This window comes from Amblyomma mixtum, chromosome 2 (assembly GCF_055824585.1).
Source record: "Amblyomma mixtum isolate Tamu chromosome 2, ASM5582458v1, whole genome shotgun sequence".
NCBI classification, from domain to species: Eukaryota; Metazoa; Arthropoda; class Arachnida; order Ixodida; family Ixodidae; genus Amblyomma; species Amblyomma mixtum.
Genome location: NC_143013.1, coordinates 170543482 through 170559610, shown reverse-complemented (window position 1 = coordinate 170559610; position 16129 = coordinate 170543482). Strand labels below are relative to the sequence as shown.

Here is a 16129-nt window from a genome sequence, read left to right as displayed (position 1 = left end):
GAGACCGGCTACCAAGTGACAAGAGGTTTGGACGGTTGGCGCCGAGCTTTCGCCGGTCACAACCCAGAGAATTGGTCGAAGCCAAAGCTTCACAAACAAAACAAACTCTATGCAGCAAAGAGACGATACAGGGGATTTCAGAATCACTCGTACAAGCGCATACAAGCTGATTACAAAATCAACGGAACCCGTCCAAAGTTACACTCGAGTGAGATTGCAATCCAAATGAATTATTTCACCTAACATGCACTAACTCAAGAGAGAGGCAAACCAACAAAACAAAATTTGTTCACCGGGCACAACGACAGTCCGAGGACGAGAGGTTAATTACGGCGACGTCCCGAAGACCGGTGCGCGCTGCCTCGTTGGACCGTAGCTGGGCGAGTGGTCTTGCCCTGGGAGTCAAGCGGGCACGCTACTCTGATGCTTCAATGGCGGCTCGGGCAGAGAGACAGTGGTCAACGCCCTTCGCATGTAGGCGAGCTGCGCGTCTGTTAGTTATTTGCGCCAAGGCAGGCGCGCATGCACACAGTATCGACTGGGCAATCTTTTGGCGCTGCTTTAGTGCGAAAGCACCATTATAATGGGCAAACCCCGAGCAAGATCTTGCGGTGTTCGTTGGTTTGTGCCAAGAGAAATAACTAAATAAAAACATGTCCGATAAATATTCGCGACTGGGATTCGAACCCGCGTGGTGCAAAAAGATGAGCTTAATTGGCCAGTGCGCTAGAGCAGTAGGCTGTCGCCGCTCCCGAGCGCGTCTCGTGTTAGACTGCAACGCACTCTCGCACTGTACAAGGGACGTCCTCTTTGACAACTAACACTACAAACTAATATCCGCGCTTTAAGCCCTGTGGCGGTACTGACAGAGAGATGTGCGCTGCTTGCGTTGACGTGTACAGCGCTGCAGAAAGGCGTCAGTGAAGCATAGGCCACCAGCGTAGATTGAGAAAATTGGCACCGATGATCAAAAAGTTGAACACGGGCATAACTGGCAAGTACCCTAGGTCAGTGGACACCTCAGTCGTACTTTCAGGTACATGACATGTTGTCCGTCATCAAAAAGCTGTGTTTTCGCACATTAACAACGCTAAACTGCCAGCCAGTTTTTTTCTTCAGACGCGTTATTTCCAACTCGCTTAAGTGCGCCCATCGCTATGCATAACATAATCCTCACCCTTATCCCTCTGTACATGAGCTCCAGACACATCAGCTGTAGGAACCAGGAAAGGCACCAATGATCCTGTTAGCTAGAGGATCCGGTTAATGCTACACAGTATTAATTTTTTTAATTTACAGCCAGAAGCTGTAGTTACAGCGAAATGTATGTGCTGACCGGCAGTTAGTCGATTTGGTTCTGCTCACAGAAGTATTCGATGTGTTTACCGGGGGTCAATGTGGCACCGTTTTAGAAAAATTACTGCTTTTCGCAAAAAGTTTTTGGTGGGCTCAGCACTTAAAGCTTTAGAAATGCTTTATAGAATTGAGAATAATCAATATTCTATGTTTTTGGTAATACAATTGACGATACTATAGGGGTCAGCCAGATTGTAAACTTATTCCCTAGTAAGGTTATGCGCATGCCGTACTCAAGCACAAGCATTATCACTCATTAGTTTTTATCTAAGGCACTGAGGGCGACCAGCAAGAACGTTGGGCTGCATCACAAAGACACGTAACTGAATTCTCTGCTGGGAACCTCCCTATCAATTAACAAACAGGATACTGTCACGGGTCCACAGGTTGGAAGATTGTATTCCTAGGTAAGATTCGCCAATAATCGCCAAGAAATGTCGTACAAAGACAAGCCAGTTATTTTGGGCGGTTCGTACAAATACAACGCGATTAACACGACATCGTCACACGGAATCACTCACACCGTGAAGCGCTAGAATCAATGCTTTTAAACACTCATGTTTTCCTCACATAATAACTAAATGGAATGAACTCCCACCTGAGGTTGTAAGCAGCATCGATGCCATTAACAAAATTGGTTATTGATAACTGCTGAGTCGTTTTTTCTTGTCGTTTACTATGTCCTATTACTTATATGTTAGTTTTGTGCTATGTAATTTGCCGCACTTCTTTTTATGTACTTTTGCCCCTCCTGCTTGGACCCATCTTAGCGTCTGCAGAACTCTATAAATATATAAATCAATAAAATAAAAAAACGGAGTGTTTCTGATACAAGATTTCTCTGTTGCTACTTGCAAAAGAGGGTAAAGACTTCTATAGGCCTCGCTATAAATACTCTCTACTCTTCTACAAACTCTCCTACAAATAAACGCAACTATCTATTGGCAAAATGTGAATTTGATGGACATGAACCCATAACCTGTAAACTTATTCGTCGTTTCGCCAAACTCATAGCTAAAGAAAAGGAGCTGCTCGCGTGTCGCTAAACAACACAGTCCCTCGACCTACCGCCTTCGCTATCGATTATTAATATTCAAAAATTTAATGCAAAAACTTCAGGTGGCATTTTCCTTTTCTGATCATAACGACTCCGGCATTCCTTGTTTAATCAAGGCATGGCTGCATCAGGATTTTAGTGCTGACGAGTCTTTTTAACATATCTGTACAATATGCTTACAATATATATCACTGAGGCCGTAATTACGGAAGAGGAGGTGGTGTTCAGTTGGTTATGAGCAGAAATATGTTGTCACAAAAAAACACCAATTTTCTTGAATTAGGATGGCCTGAATATTTACTCCCACATTTTTCCGTCCTCATCGGTGTTCGCTACCGTCCGGCTGAGAGCGATGGTTCACACATTGAGAGACTGCGTAGTAGCATTAAATTTTCCGTCGAGTATCAGCCTGTAAATAACTTTTACACTTTTGGCGGCAACAATTATCCAGACATAGATTGGTTCCTGTGGTCATCATATTCCCAAATTTTAACATATTTCATCAAATTAGCAACTGGATTTCAATATGTCGAAAATTCTTCATCACGCTACTCGGGCTCGTAAAACTGCAGATTTGATCTTTACCACTGTGTGTAGAACGGCCGATAGCATTCATACATCGATGGTTTCAATGGCCCCAGGCTTCTGCAATAGTCCCATTATAATTTCTTGAACGGTGCCTGTCCCGTACTTGAAGAAAATAGAGATTGCAACAAAGCCAACTTTACTGCTATCATGTAAAAGTGCCATGTAATATGTGACAAAACGCCTTCATTGAGTTCTCGGACTGAAGAAGGTAATTAGTGGCTTAGTCTCCTTTTTAAAACATGATATCAAATCGTATTAGTTACTACAGCCCGGCGAGCAGGAAAACAGCGAGGATGGCTTCCAAACGAAGCTCTTTATTAGGGCTGACTTACGCCCGCAAAGAACTGAACTAGTCGCCGGCACCGTAGCAACAGGCATGCTCGGTAGTCATCGAACAGAATGCCCGCAGCTCTCAGGTGCACTCACTTCAAAGCTGCCAGTGAACTTTCGAGATACATGCATAAAGTTACTACAACATTCTGGAACAACGTAGAATTGACTCCGCTAGGATGCGATGAATGGAGATAAATTTGGTGGCGTCTTGCATCACAAACAAACTGCTAAAGCCAGTGCCGGCAGGTTTGAAGAATGAAATACAAAGATTCGCGGCAATGTTGGTACTGGTCGAAAGGTAGGTTTCCGTAAGCGTTATAGGTAAAAACAGGCAAAACCACTCACTGACTACCTCACTTCGGACGCTTAAAACTATTATGGCATGATCATACAATACCGCAAACCTTGATTTGACATCGGTCCCGTGGGTAACATAAAATAAGTTCTAAATCTCTATTTTTAAGCATGAAATGCTTTTAGCCCCCGTTGTCGGCAGTGTGGTGACGTCACGCCGAGACCGAGAGCCATCATCCGGGCACAGAAATCCACTCATCCGGGCACTGAAATCCAGTCATCCGGGCACTGAAATCCATTCATCCGGGCACTGAAATCCAGTCATCCGGGCACTGAATTCCAGTCATCCGGGCTCTGAAACGAGAACATCCGGGCACCGTACGAGACTTAACGAGACTCTCTAAGCCCTCCTACGCGACCGGCATGCAAGCGCCGGTTGGTCTCCAAACGAGACAAAAAATAACTGCTGCCAGTGCCTTCTCAATGTTTATCAAGATATCAGTGGAGCTGTGGGTTTGATAATGCACGGAATTATAATTTCCGATTTCTAATAACGCGTGCAAAAAGCACATAAATACCACGTTACACTTCGTTGTCATACGTGATCTCTTAGGGGCTTCGCGCATCGAAGCAAAGCCGCGCAGGCGCACAGGGGCCCGGGGGAGAAGCGCGGCGTTCAAAGGGCAAGGCATCGCGCCGAACGGGTGGTGGCGTTCCTCCCTTCCTTTACGGTGCGGTTCGGGTGTCCACCGTAATGGCAGAGAATTACTGCGCCATTTCCTTTCCTCAAAAAACCTTGCGGTCAAATGGCAAGGCATCGCGCTGAACGGGTGGTGGCGTTCCTCCCTTCCTGTACGGTGCGGTTCGGGTGTCCACCGAGATGACATTAGGCCTGTAAACATTTCATGCTTACTCTACTCTCGTTTACGGGAGAGGCAGAGATTTTTTAAATCAAAGTCGCAAACGACAAATACTTCACGCGTAATTCTTCTTTCCTTGTGAACAAAACAAAAAGATTTATCAGGTTATTTTTCCATGCCTCGTCTGAGATCATGCATTAGTCTACAATCAAAGCAGTCTGCTTTCAAAGCAGTCTTTTCATTCGCTTTTACCCGGAACGTTCTTTACACTGTTCTCATTGTCACAACGCCCGACTATCGGTTTGCAAGGTAATTATTAAACACCACGCACAGTGTGTGAAGGTTAGCACACACAATACAATGCCCGCTACTTCCGTTATGCAGGACCCTAATTCAAACGTATGAAATTGCTTCGATCTATACTGAATGCTTTATTTTTGATCAGTCATTGTTAAACAGATCCCAGGTGCCGGTCCCAAGATCACTGCGGTTCTTCTGATATTTAAACCTGGGACAAAGTTTTATCTGAGATGTTAGACCAATTTCTTTTGAACACGCGTTTCATACAAACGGCTAGAACATATTATATATTCGCTCAAGTCCAGCGTAACCCTGAATCCGACATTTAGTTTTTTTCTAAGAAAGCTAGATTGTTAAAGCGGTTTGCTTGTGTACAAAGGTTCTTTTTATTAACATATCAGCATCATACTAGTATCAATGAAAACCTTGAGTTTTATTGAGTGTTTAGATTTTTCTAAAGCTTTTGACCATTTCGCGCCGTGCACTTCATTAGTAAACTGACCAGAATGCGCCTTGGTTCCTTAACACTCTCATGGATGCGAAATGTATCAGCATTTCGCCAGCAAATTGCAGTTGCAAATATTCTTTATTCCTAATACTTTTGTATACCATACGAGGTTTCTTAGAAAAGTATCCGAATTTATTTTTTTTTTTTTTGCGAACACCTGATGGATATGAAACAAGCGCGCTTGCACCAGCCGACCTTGAAGCTTCGTGCGCATGTACGAATATTTTCCGGCCTGCCGATAGCATCAGTCACTGGGACGCAGCGTTTGAGTGAGGCAGTGCGCAGTGCTCTCACGGTTTTTTATTACAAGGAAAATGGCGGAGCGGCAGGAGCAGGGCTACAGCATCAAATTTTGCCAGAAACGGGATGACAACCAAGTAGAAACTATTCGGAATATTCAGTCGGGCTTTCGGTGAAGATGCTATGAACAGCACACAAATTAAGCAGTGGTACAGTTGGTTTAAAGATGGCCGCACATCGGCGGAGAGCGAGCCACGCTCCGGTCGGCCATCAACATGCCGAAATGACTAGGTCATTGCCGAAGTGAACGCTGTGGTGATGCGGGACCGTCGTGTGACTATCCGAGAAATTGTGGAAGAAGTGGACATCAGCAATATTTCTGCACATTCCATTATCCCCGAAGATTTCGCCATGGAGAGAGTTGCGGTGAAATTCGGGCCGAAGCTGCTCACGGCGGAGCAATAGCAGCTTCGTGTTGAAGTCTCGCAGCACATGCTAGATTCCACAAAAAGTGACCCCGACTACATAAACACCATAATCACTGGTGACGAGTCTTGGGTGTACGGGTACGACCCGGAAACCAAATCCCAGTCGTCACAGTGGAAGCATTTCATGTCACCGAGATCGAAGAAGGCCCGCCAAGTGCGCAGCAATGTCAAAGTGATGCTGACAGCTTTATTTGACTCCCTATGTGTGGCACACCACGAGTACGCACCCTACAGGGTCAAACAATGACCAAAGAGTACTCTAGGGACGTCCTCCGCCGCCTACGTGGTGCTGTGCGGCGCAAGAGACCGGAGTTGCGGTCAACATGAAATTGGCGCATCCATCACGACAATGCTCCTGCACATTCCTCGCACTTGATTCAGACTTGTTTGGCGAAAAACCAGACTCCTGTAGTTCAACCGACTCCTTACTCTCCTGATATGGCCCCCTGCGACTTCTGGCTGTTTCCCAAAGTCAAGAGGACATTGAAAGGAGCACGATTTAAGACAAGAGAGAACATTATGGCTGCAACGACGGCAGAGCTAAACTCCATTCCGAAAGAGGCCTTTTAGGAATACTTCGAACAGTGGAAGCACCGCCGGGAGAAGTGTGTGGAGTCCCAAGGAGACTACTTTAAAGGTTATTAGGTTTCCAACGCTCCAGTTACGCCAGTTTTTTTTCTTCGGCCAAAGGTCGAATACTTTTTTAACAGACCTCGTATGGTGTACCTCAACGGATTGTTATCGCATCCCAACGATTACTAACTGCTGTTATCGCCGTGCCAGGTGCTATTTCAAGGCATATTAGACTATTTGGTGATATTTTTATTATGTAACGCACCATCTAACACATAGTCACTAGTACAGGTGATCACACTTGCTCTTCAAAGTGAATTTGATGCAATGTATAACTGCTGGCCTGCATGATAATAACAATCTCATCGAAGTGCAGGCTTGCCAAGTTCGCCCTTAAGCATAACATTTGCGGCTTCACATACAAAACAGACAAGGGTAGTGGGTATCGAGGCAGCTAATATAAATACCCGCGTGCTTATCTCAGGCATAAGCTGCAGTGGCGGACGCGCATTTCAACGATTTGTGCCCAAGCACCACGGACACTAAGAAGCACATGAACTACAAAATTACTCAAATGATCTCCGCAAGGTGTCGTATTAAAAAAATTTTCGTTCCGATGTGTAACACGTTTGATATGTGTGGCAACTATGTCAGGATTACCTAAGCTGCATGTTACAGGGAGCTCAGAATAGCGATCGAATTTCGATCCTAGAGGCCCTTGTACTGTGCGATGTCAGTGCACGTTAAAGAACCCCAGGGGGTCGAAATTTCCGGATCCCTTCACTACAGCCTGTCTGATAGCCTGAGTTGCTATGAGACCAATCAGAATAGGGCTGGATAGCTAATTACTCTAATCTGCAGTAGAAGTTCGAGCGCAACACATATAAAACAAAACATTTCCTCGAATCGCAGAAGATGTACTGCAGTGTCGCTTCTTACGCTTCTTACATCAGTATAACTATAACGAAAGGCTACATTCGTATTCAGTCAAATAACATTTGCGCATTTCGGCACACCTCATAAGGGATTCTGTTTCATGTTTTTCATGTTCCTCTCCCCCAAAATGAACTTCGTTTTTCTTAGCTCGTGCCAGCATGCATTGGCATGAACCCCTTGAACGAATCGCTTTCTCATCTAACAGCCAGCTATTTAAAGAGAAAGTGCAGATGCATTTAAAAGATTGCTTATTTTGCTCGTGTATTGTGGCGACTTTTGTCTGTTTCTTCGTTCGCTTTATTTAACTCCGTCTTTTACTTATAAATTGTGTTTCTTAGTATTTAGTCAACGCTATATTTTCCGTAAAAATTGAAATTTTGTTTTCAACTTGTTAAGGTGATATGGCAAGTCAGTGGTTAATATTAGCCTATCAATCTTGCTCAATCTAGTTCTAGGCCTTCAAGGTACAAGAAACTGTGCATCCATTATCAGAGATACAAAAACAATACTACAGCAAGCTGTGTTTTATTGTGTTAATATATGACTGTTGGGCTAACCATCAACTAATAATTTAAGTCTGGAATTTGGTTGTGTTGTTTCCTCATTTTAGTAAACTAGAAACTGGCGATAAGCCTACTGCTCCGTTCTCTTCTAAGAGCAAGTTCGGGTGGGCAGGCAAGTGCGTGTTAGAAGACACTGTAAAATGACTTCTTTCAGGTTCTCCCGCTTTCTGCTTCAAATAATATATAAAATACACTGTGAAAATTTCTCCACAAAGTTCAAAAACTACGTTTATCTGCTGGAAAAGTTAAGAGTGAGATGAAGTTATGCTTGAAGTGCTGATGTGCTATGCTAACACAGAATAAAAACCTGCCAAAGCCTCCTTGCTATTTACGTGACTTGTATTTATTCTGGCCTGGCTTTAACAGGGGCTGTTTTTGATTTAGTTGTTCCAATTGATCTGCATTGGCTTTTTAGATTAATCTCTACCAGCTTCATGCCATTATTTCTGCGGAATATATATATTTACTTTTTCTAGTATACGAATTTGAGCTCACAGCGAACTAGCAAGATGTTTTCATACCACACATTCCGGCAAGGCCCGGGACCGCACACAATCAAGTTATTACTGCGAAAGCATTTTAGGGCTGTGTCGACGGGGTCGTGTCCCCATAATGTGTCCGTTAGACGTGCCCGCAGCACTTGTGACGTTCTCAGAAGAGGTGGCGTCAGACTTATGATTGTGGTTCATAGAGGACGATGTGACGATGCTGCGCAAAACCAAAAGATGTGTCTACTACAGGATGATAGTTAATAATTAGAGCCACAAATGTCGAAAAAAGGGCGAAATAGCGCGGACATCGATATATTCAGTAGACGGGAAAACAGCCGTGGATGGCAAAATAATGGGAAAATAGGCAAATGAGTGAAAACAAAGTGTGAAATGGATTTAAACGTATTTGATAAGTGATAACAGTCGAACAAGGAAGTCTGGTTTACATAGATTAATTAGGTTATTAATTATCAGCAAAAACCTTTCGACGGTGCAATAGGCCAGACGGGAATATAGTAAGTGGACGGGAAAGCATCCACGGCGCCAAGATTCAAAAACCAAATTGGATGATTGGGATAAAAGGTTAAATCAGAGTAAATAACTCGATATTTAATTAAAGCAGAACATAATTACACTAATTCAGTAGCTAAAACATTTAACTAACAAAAAGAAAATGATAGAGTGAGGCGACGACTGCCGATGAGGCGTCAATGCTTTCGCAATCTCCCAATGCGGGTCGCAGGTGTTATTTCTAATTTTTTTTCCCTCTTTTTCTGGCTGTGGTAGCATTGCGTATGATGTTTCCTATTAGCGGTTTCCGGTCATCCGTGTACAGTGCATCGAAAATAAGAGGTGTTTTTCGTAGAATTCGTAGTGACGTCATGCGAAAGTAAACAACCTTCCAGCCGCTTTTTCACCTTGTTTGTGCGGCAGCATTATCTAGAACTGAAAGCAATAAAACGAGAAAGGTGAACAATGCAGGGCACACTGAAGCTACCGCCAGGTGCACTTCACCTTCCACGTATTGATATGGGAAAGAAAGCAATCGGAGATTATTTCTCAGCACAGATATGTCATTTGTCTTGATTCAGAGCTCAAGTGTCAGATGTGATACCAATAAAGAATGCGTCAAAGGTCACGTGAGAAGCTTTAACACTCTAAATGACATTGTGGAGCGTCTGGCAATAAATATTGCGAGCGAGCAAAGCTGAACCAAATATAACGCCATAACATCGTCGCCTCTTCGCCAAAGCTCCGACCGAAAGCGGAAGACTTCCCGAGGAGTTTCTCCACGCAAACACACAGGTGAGCGCTGATTACTTCACGACCGAAGGATGTGCAGACAGGCATTTACACTTCTTGGGAAGCAACTGTTTTGCTTTTTTTTTCTCATTCCATGCACGATGGGACCGCATTAGCTCTGAGTTTAGTGGTGGGCTTCGCCATGACAGCTCCCTTTTTTAGAGCAAACAGAGGATCATGGACTTCTTGCGGACCACTTTTGCCATTTCTCCTCATCGGTCATATGCGTTCTTGCCGTTATTAGCAGAATTTAGGTGACTAGTGAAGTGTTAATGCCTTCTCTTTCGCATTTCGCCGAGCTCTACAAAAAAGAGAGGGTTTTTTTTCTTAAACGCCTCAAACTAACCGTACGGTGCCAGGAGCGAACACATTCAAAGTTTAAAGCCGTTTCTAGGGAGCTCTAAGATCAGTTTCCGAGTTTTCCACAAAACATAGCGTTCCAACTGAAGAACTCTGAACCTTTACACTCTTTGCTAGGTAGCCGCCGCGGTGGCTCAGTGGCTATGGTGCTCGGCTGCTGACCCAAAAGACGCGGGTTCGATCCCGGCCGCGGCGGCTAGAATTTCTTTGGAGGAAAAATTCTAGAGGCCCGTGTACTGTGCGATGTCAGTGCACGTTAAAGAACCCCAGGTGGTCGAAATTTCCGGAGCCCTCCACTACGGCGTCTCTCTTAGCCTTAGTCGCTTTGGGACGTTAAACCCCATAAACCAAACCAAACTCTTTGCTAGGTAGAGGCTCCAATCATTTTAAAAGAATCCGATGCGATGTACGACGCACTGAAAGTATGGGGCAGGGGATTTTACCTTTAGGCTGTTCAATGTGAAGAAACACCGAAAAGTGCCTTCTTTCTAAACGCCGTCTCTTTCAGGCTGCACTTCGGGCACATGAAACAATGCCGTAGCTCTCCACTGCTGCAACTCTGATCGACCATAGTCGACTTGAGTAATGGACTGTATTCCAAGAGAAAGCAAGTGTATCAAAGGGCGGCAGTAAGTTAGGTGGGCGCATGAGAGTAAGAATTCTGCGTGAGTAAGGTGGCCGCTGCTAGCACATTACGGGGTTAATTGGAGAGATATGGAAGATGCCTTTGTGCTGCAGTGGGCGTAGCTTGGCTGACGATGATGAGGGTTAGATTTGCAACACCCACATAGCACCCCACCAGAAAGAAAAGATTTATTTTCATCTCGCGCCTTCTTTCGCACGTCTTTAAGATTGTCCTTGGACAGGACGCCTGTGCAGCTTTCTCTCCGATTCAGCGTTTCCCAAAGAGGCGCTGCATCAGCGGCACCCGATACGCTGCGCCAGACACTTTAATTCCATGTTCCCAGACGTCTGATTCTCTTGGGCGACCCACACGACATTTTAAATTCAATTTAACTTTTCTTCCAGTACCTGATGTTACAGAACGTTACAGAGTTACAGAACTACATAGTTAGAGAACATATAGAACGCACTGACAAATTTGTGAGCAAATCCTGTAGTGATATTGACCTGACAGCAGCCTGAGTTGTGAAAGTCAGGTACGAGATGCGAGTAGATGCCGGAAAACTGCGTGATTGCTACGTTTTCTGAAACTAAGAACTATACGCCAGCCGATTAAAGCTTGAAAATGTTTTACATTCGAAATTATTTCCCTGATGATGGCGCCCAACGGTTCAACCCAATCGTTCCCGCCAGTAAAAAAGGAAATGAGAAAGGTGTAGTGCAAGCCAAAATGTTCCACTTTGACATTCATTAACCCCGACGACCACCAGGAAAAAAATTTGAAAATACTGCTACATGGTAAACGCATTGGGCACTTCGAAACGTGTGCACAAAAAAGAACACCTGAAGTTAGCGGTTTCCCGTATAGGGATAGGAATTTTTGCTTGCTGTTTAGAATATCACTGCATCACAATCTTCAAAGGAAAATATAATTTTGGTGTGTTTCTCTTCTGATTTGAAAGAAGAAGTGGACTTTCTTGTCATGGGTGGGAAGTTTAACAACCGAGGAATCAGCGAATTAATTGCTTTGTTATGCACACTGCGACAGAGCAATACATTCAGCGCTCAATGATAGACATTCTGTAATTGCATAGCAAGTTCGCTGCAGGGACAGATACAGGCTCACTAAAAAGAAGTGGTGGGCCGTTCCAGCTGCAAGAGAGCTAGGCGATATTGCAGGTGAATAAAGAAAAATGGATAAACATCTCATTGCTCAATTGTAACTCAAAGTCTAAGGAAGACTGACAGCCTTTACAGTTCCACCATTCAAAGCTTTTTGACTATCTTCATGCAATGACCACCGCTAGCCAGTGAGAGACGACCCCTCGGATGGCGGTTGGCATGCAGATGGAAGGTAAAATTTTATTGCAAAGCTGTTTCGAGTGCAACGTACATATTCCGCGTGCGTCCATAGCTGCCGCACTGCCGTGGGGCGGCTGCATTGGTTTCTCGAGAGAGTTGAAAGCGCAGGGTTAAACCAAGCAACTGGCCCACCTTCGTGAAGAAACGTAGAAAAGCACTAATTCCGAACTAGGACATAGGCGCGTCTGAGATCTAGGCTTGTCTAAATCAGCTTGGTGACGACAAGAATGCCGGAACCGTGGATTTAGTCGCAGCAGTTTGTGCGTGCCTGTGCGCGGCACGTCGCGACCACTCATCGCTTCCACGGCGCGACTCAGCAGGAGTAGCCGGTATCGTCTCCTTGCAGGAACGAGGGTTATGCGATTTTCCTTGGAGTTGTAAACAATTCTTCTGTAACATCCAACCACTTGAGTGCTGAGGGGAAGAACAGGAGGAGGAGAGGAAGAAAAACTGCTTATTAAAAGAGTGCCCAAGAAATACTGAAAAGAAGTGCGGATGTCTTCTTGAGAGTTGCCAAGTTAGCACCCCTTTCGGAAACGGGCATGTTTCCGCTCTCATCTCTCGCATCGTGATGATCTAATCAGACTAGTCAGCCACCATGACAGTCCCAAAATTTCTTTTCCTAATCCGAATGCTATACGTCTTTACTCTAAACAGTGCTACTTGACTTGTAGCCAGAACTGTTGCACTATCATTGTGGAAAACATACTGTATTTTCAACACATGACGGCACTGTTTTTGCTTGGCTCGGAGAAAAAGATGGCGCTGCTAGTTCAACGACTGTGTGAAACCTGGGGTGTTCTGCAGGGCTTCGTTTTAGGTCCTGTGCTCTTTCTGGCATTCAAAAATAATCTTGCTGGATAATAATCAAGTGTTATTCTATGCCAGTGACTGCATGCTGTATTATTGTGAGATTTCTCGAAATATTAATCAGTTAGACTGAAGGTTCGCTGCAACCCTGCGACCTCTTCGTGTGAAAAATAAAGCTTGACTATAAATTTCCCAAAATCCAACCTATCCCTGTTTAGAAACAGGAAGCAACTCCTTTAACTATATTTTACTGTTGGTGCCAGCGGTATATCTGCTGTCTCATCATACGGGCATTTGGAAATTTTTTCTCCGGGGCCCGATCATGAAATCAACACGTCTATTATTACAGACTTGACACAACCGCAGACTAAACTTCCTCGGACGCAACGTCTGACACTCAAATATGCTTGCGGCACTTCGGACCCACATATTGGAGCAAACATTAAGGCGTTGGAGGGCACTGAAAAACTCCCCACACTATTTCTTTCCGGCGTATGTCACCTACAAAAGTTCTTTTGTTGTTTGCATGAATCGATAATTCAAGCAGAGATAATTAGAAGTCGGTTGATATTTTATTGTTCTGAATGACAAAAACGGTATATGAAAAACTACATAAAAAACACGTAAATTCCTGAAAAAGCTTTACAGCAATTCTAGGTACCTCAATGCAAATTGCCAACAAAATTATTCAAGCAACTTTTTTTAGCGAGCAATAAGGAACTAGAAAACAGTACCTCAGTAAACCACTGAAGTCGCTCCACATCGCTTACTGCTCCATTGCACAACGTCCTGTAAAAGAGTTAACACAGCACAGAGGACGAGGACGAAAAAGAAGAGGACAGATACAGCGCTGATCTCTTCGTTTGCGCTATGCATAGAAAAAAATACACAAGCTAGCTCTGACATCAATTCTTGTAATCCTGTAAAATTGATTGCTGTATTTGGTCTTCTGTATTTTCTAGTGTGCTTTGAGGTATTTCTTGCTGATTTCCAAACTCACTGTATTGTTAAACAAATCCTCTATTTCAAAACACATTTTTTTTCGTCTTCATGGTTCTTTTTCCCGCCATTGTTAATTTTTTTTTTCATGTCTAGTTCTTTGGCTTCCAAAGTGCAAAGGTTCCATTGTGCAATCTGCCGTCGTAAATGAATACTATCTTTTTTGTATACTCTATTTTCGAAATTTACCCTCTATAGTAATTTCACACTGCGGGCTGACTAGGCATTTGATGAATTTTAGAAAAAAATGACCAATAACCAGGAGGTGTTCAGACTTACAGCTGCTATATTTACCAACGTGCTGTTGCATAAAACCAGCACTGCCTCTGCGGCTAAGCACAAGCCTATAAATATAACCCCAGCTCCTTATATAAATTCATAGTTTTTGTAGTCACAAGATGCCGTTGCGTTATGACGTATTCATGGTTTCAGACCGAGCTGTGTCAGTCAAAGCTGTTTTTGATGATTTGGTGAGACGTCATTTCTTTCATTTTGCTACAACCCCCCCACGCTTGACAATAACTTATTTCTCCTCCTTTCTCAATATTTTCAGACACAGCTTGAAAGCATGCCGCGTCGGAAGCCCAGGCACCAAATTATAGATGGGATGCCAAGGTGCTTAAGCCTAGTCCCAGAAATCCTTCGAGAAAGCCTCAAGTTCCGAGCGAGAGAGGGCGACGTTGTGCAGTCCACCTTTCCAAAAAGTGGAACTCACTGGGTGCAGTACATTACGCAGCTCATCCTAAGAGAAGGGGAACCCATTACTACGCATGAGGAACTTTCCAGAGAATGGCGCTTTTTGGAGTACATGGATACCAAAGACTGGAAATCGACTCTGCCGCTGAGAACTTTTACGACACACCTTCCATTGACAAAAGAGATATTGACCGATGAAGGAAAATACATCTACGTTGCCCGCAATCCCTGGGATGTGTGCGTCTCCTTCTACAAGATGGCAAGCAACCTTAGTCTTTTCGAGTTCCAGGACGGCACATTCGAAGAGTTTGTGGACGTGTTTGTGAATGGAAACTTCGGTTACGGTGACTACTTCGAACATGTGGCCTCTGGATATGCCTTGCGAGAAGAGCCTAACGTGCTTTTCCTTACTTATGAGGAACTGAAGAAGGACACTCGCAAGCTCGTGTTGAAGCTGGCGCACTTCTTGGGGAAGAGATACGGCAAAGCATTAGAAGAGGACGAAAAAATGCTCGAAGAGTTGCTGGCACGTTCTAAGGCGGAGTACATGCGAAGCGTGGTTGTCCTCAACCTTTCTGGAAATGCTAGTCCACACTGGGAAGAGTTGCTTTCGCGGACGAAGCCGACATGCAAAGAAGGTTACGAGGGAGACAAAAACCGATATGCATTCGTAAGAACTGCCAAGGTTGGTGGCTGGAAAGAATACTTCACACCAGAGCTTCTGCGACGAATGGAATCCAGGATCCGTGAGGCAGAGAAATCATCTTCTTTCATTAACCTGTGGCAAGATATCAGAGCAGATACCCTGCAAGCAGCTTCCAATGGGTGCTAAACAGTGCTGCTAGAGAGCTTGTGGTGTAACTTTGTAAAGAGATCGTTTTCCTTCTTGTGGTCTCTTACACTTAGCCACACTTAATGTTGATCTGCTTTCGTGAAGGAAGTCTGCACCTGATTTTATTGCATAAAAGAAGTTTTGCTCAAGGTAAAAACACAGGCGAGTGGTGAACCATTTGTAGTTAAATACTGACAGTGGTTGTGCGGCGTAGAGCTAGCAGAGTTGTGCAGACGTACTATTAGAAGCGGTATGAACGGGGACTACTGAGTTTTATGTAATTAACAGTTTCTCGATGGTTATAAGTGAGATTCCAAGGTTTCTTTTCGGTAAACAGATTGGCATTCAGAAAATCCCCCCTTTGTTTCACATTATCGTAAAGAATTGAACTGTGCTTCTTAAATTGGCTCCAACATATTACTTGCGTATTGTCTCTACCTGTGTTGCTTAAGTAGTTTTTTCTAGAAGCTTACCTGAAATAACACAATCAGCCGCCCGTCGCGGGCTCCTGTAACGACATCATTTGATGAAATATGGGATCATGGCGTTGAACACCC

General features: G+C 44.1%; 1 protein-coding gene across 1 annotated transcript; it reads left to right on the top strand.

Moving 5' to 3' along the window:
* Nucleotides 1–9778: 9778 nt before the first annotated feature.
* LOC149361583 (3-beta-hydroxysteroid sulfotransferase-like) lies at nt 9779–15848 on the top strand. Its single transcript, XM_089569534.1, has 2 exons — nt 9779–9892; nt 14598–15848. The coding sequence occupies exon 2, from the start codon at nt 14613–14615 to the stop codon at nt 15570–15572; it is 960 nt and encodes a 319-aa protein (XP_089425660.1). The 5' UTR covers nt 9779–9892; nt 14598–14612; the 3' UTR covers nt 15573–15848.
* The last annotated feature ends 281 nt before the right edge of the window (nt 15849–16129 follow it).

Coding starts and splice junctions, on each gene's coding strand:
- LOC149361583 (XM_089569534.1), top strand. CDS start 14,613: ATGCCGCGTCGGAAGCCCAGGCACCAAATTATAGATGGGATGCCAAGG.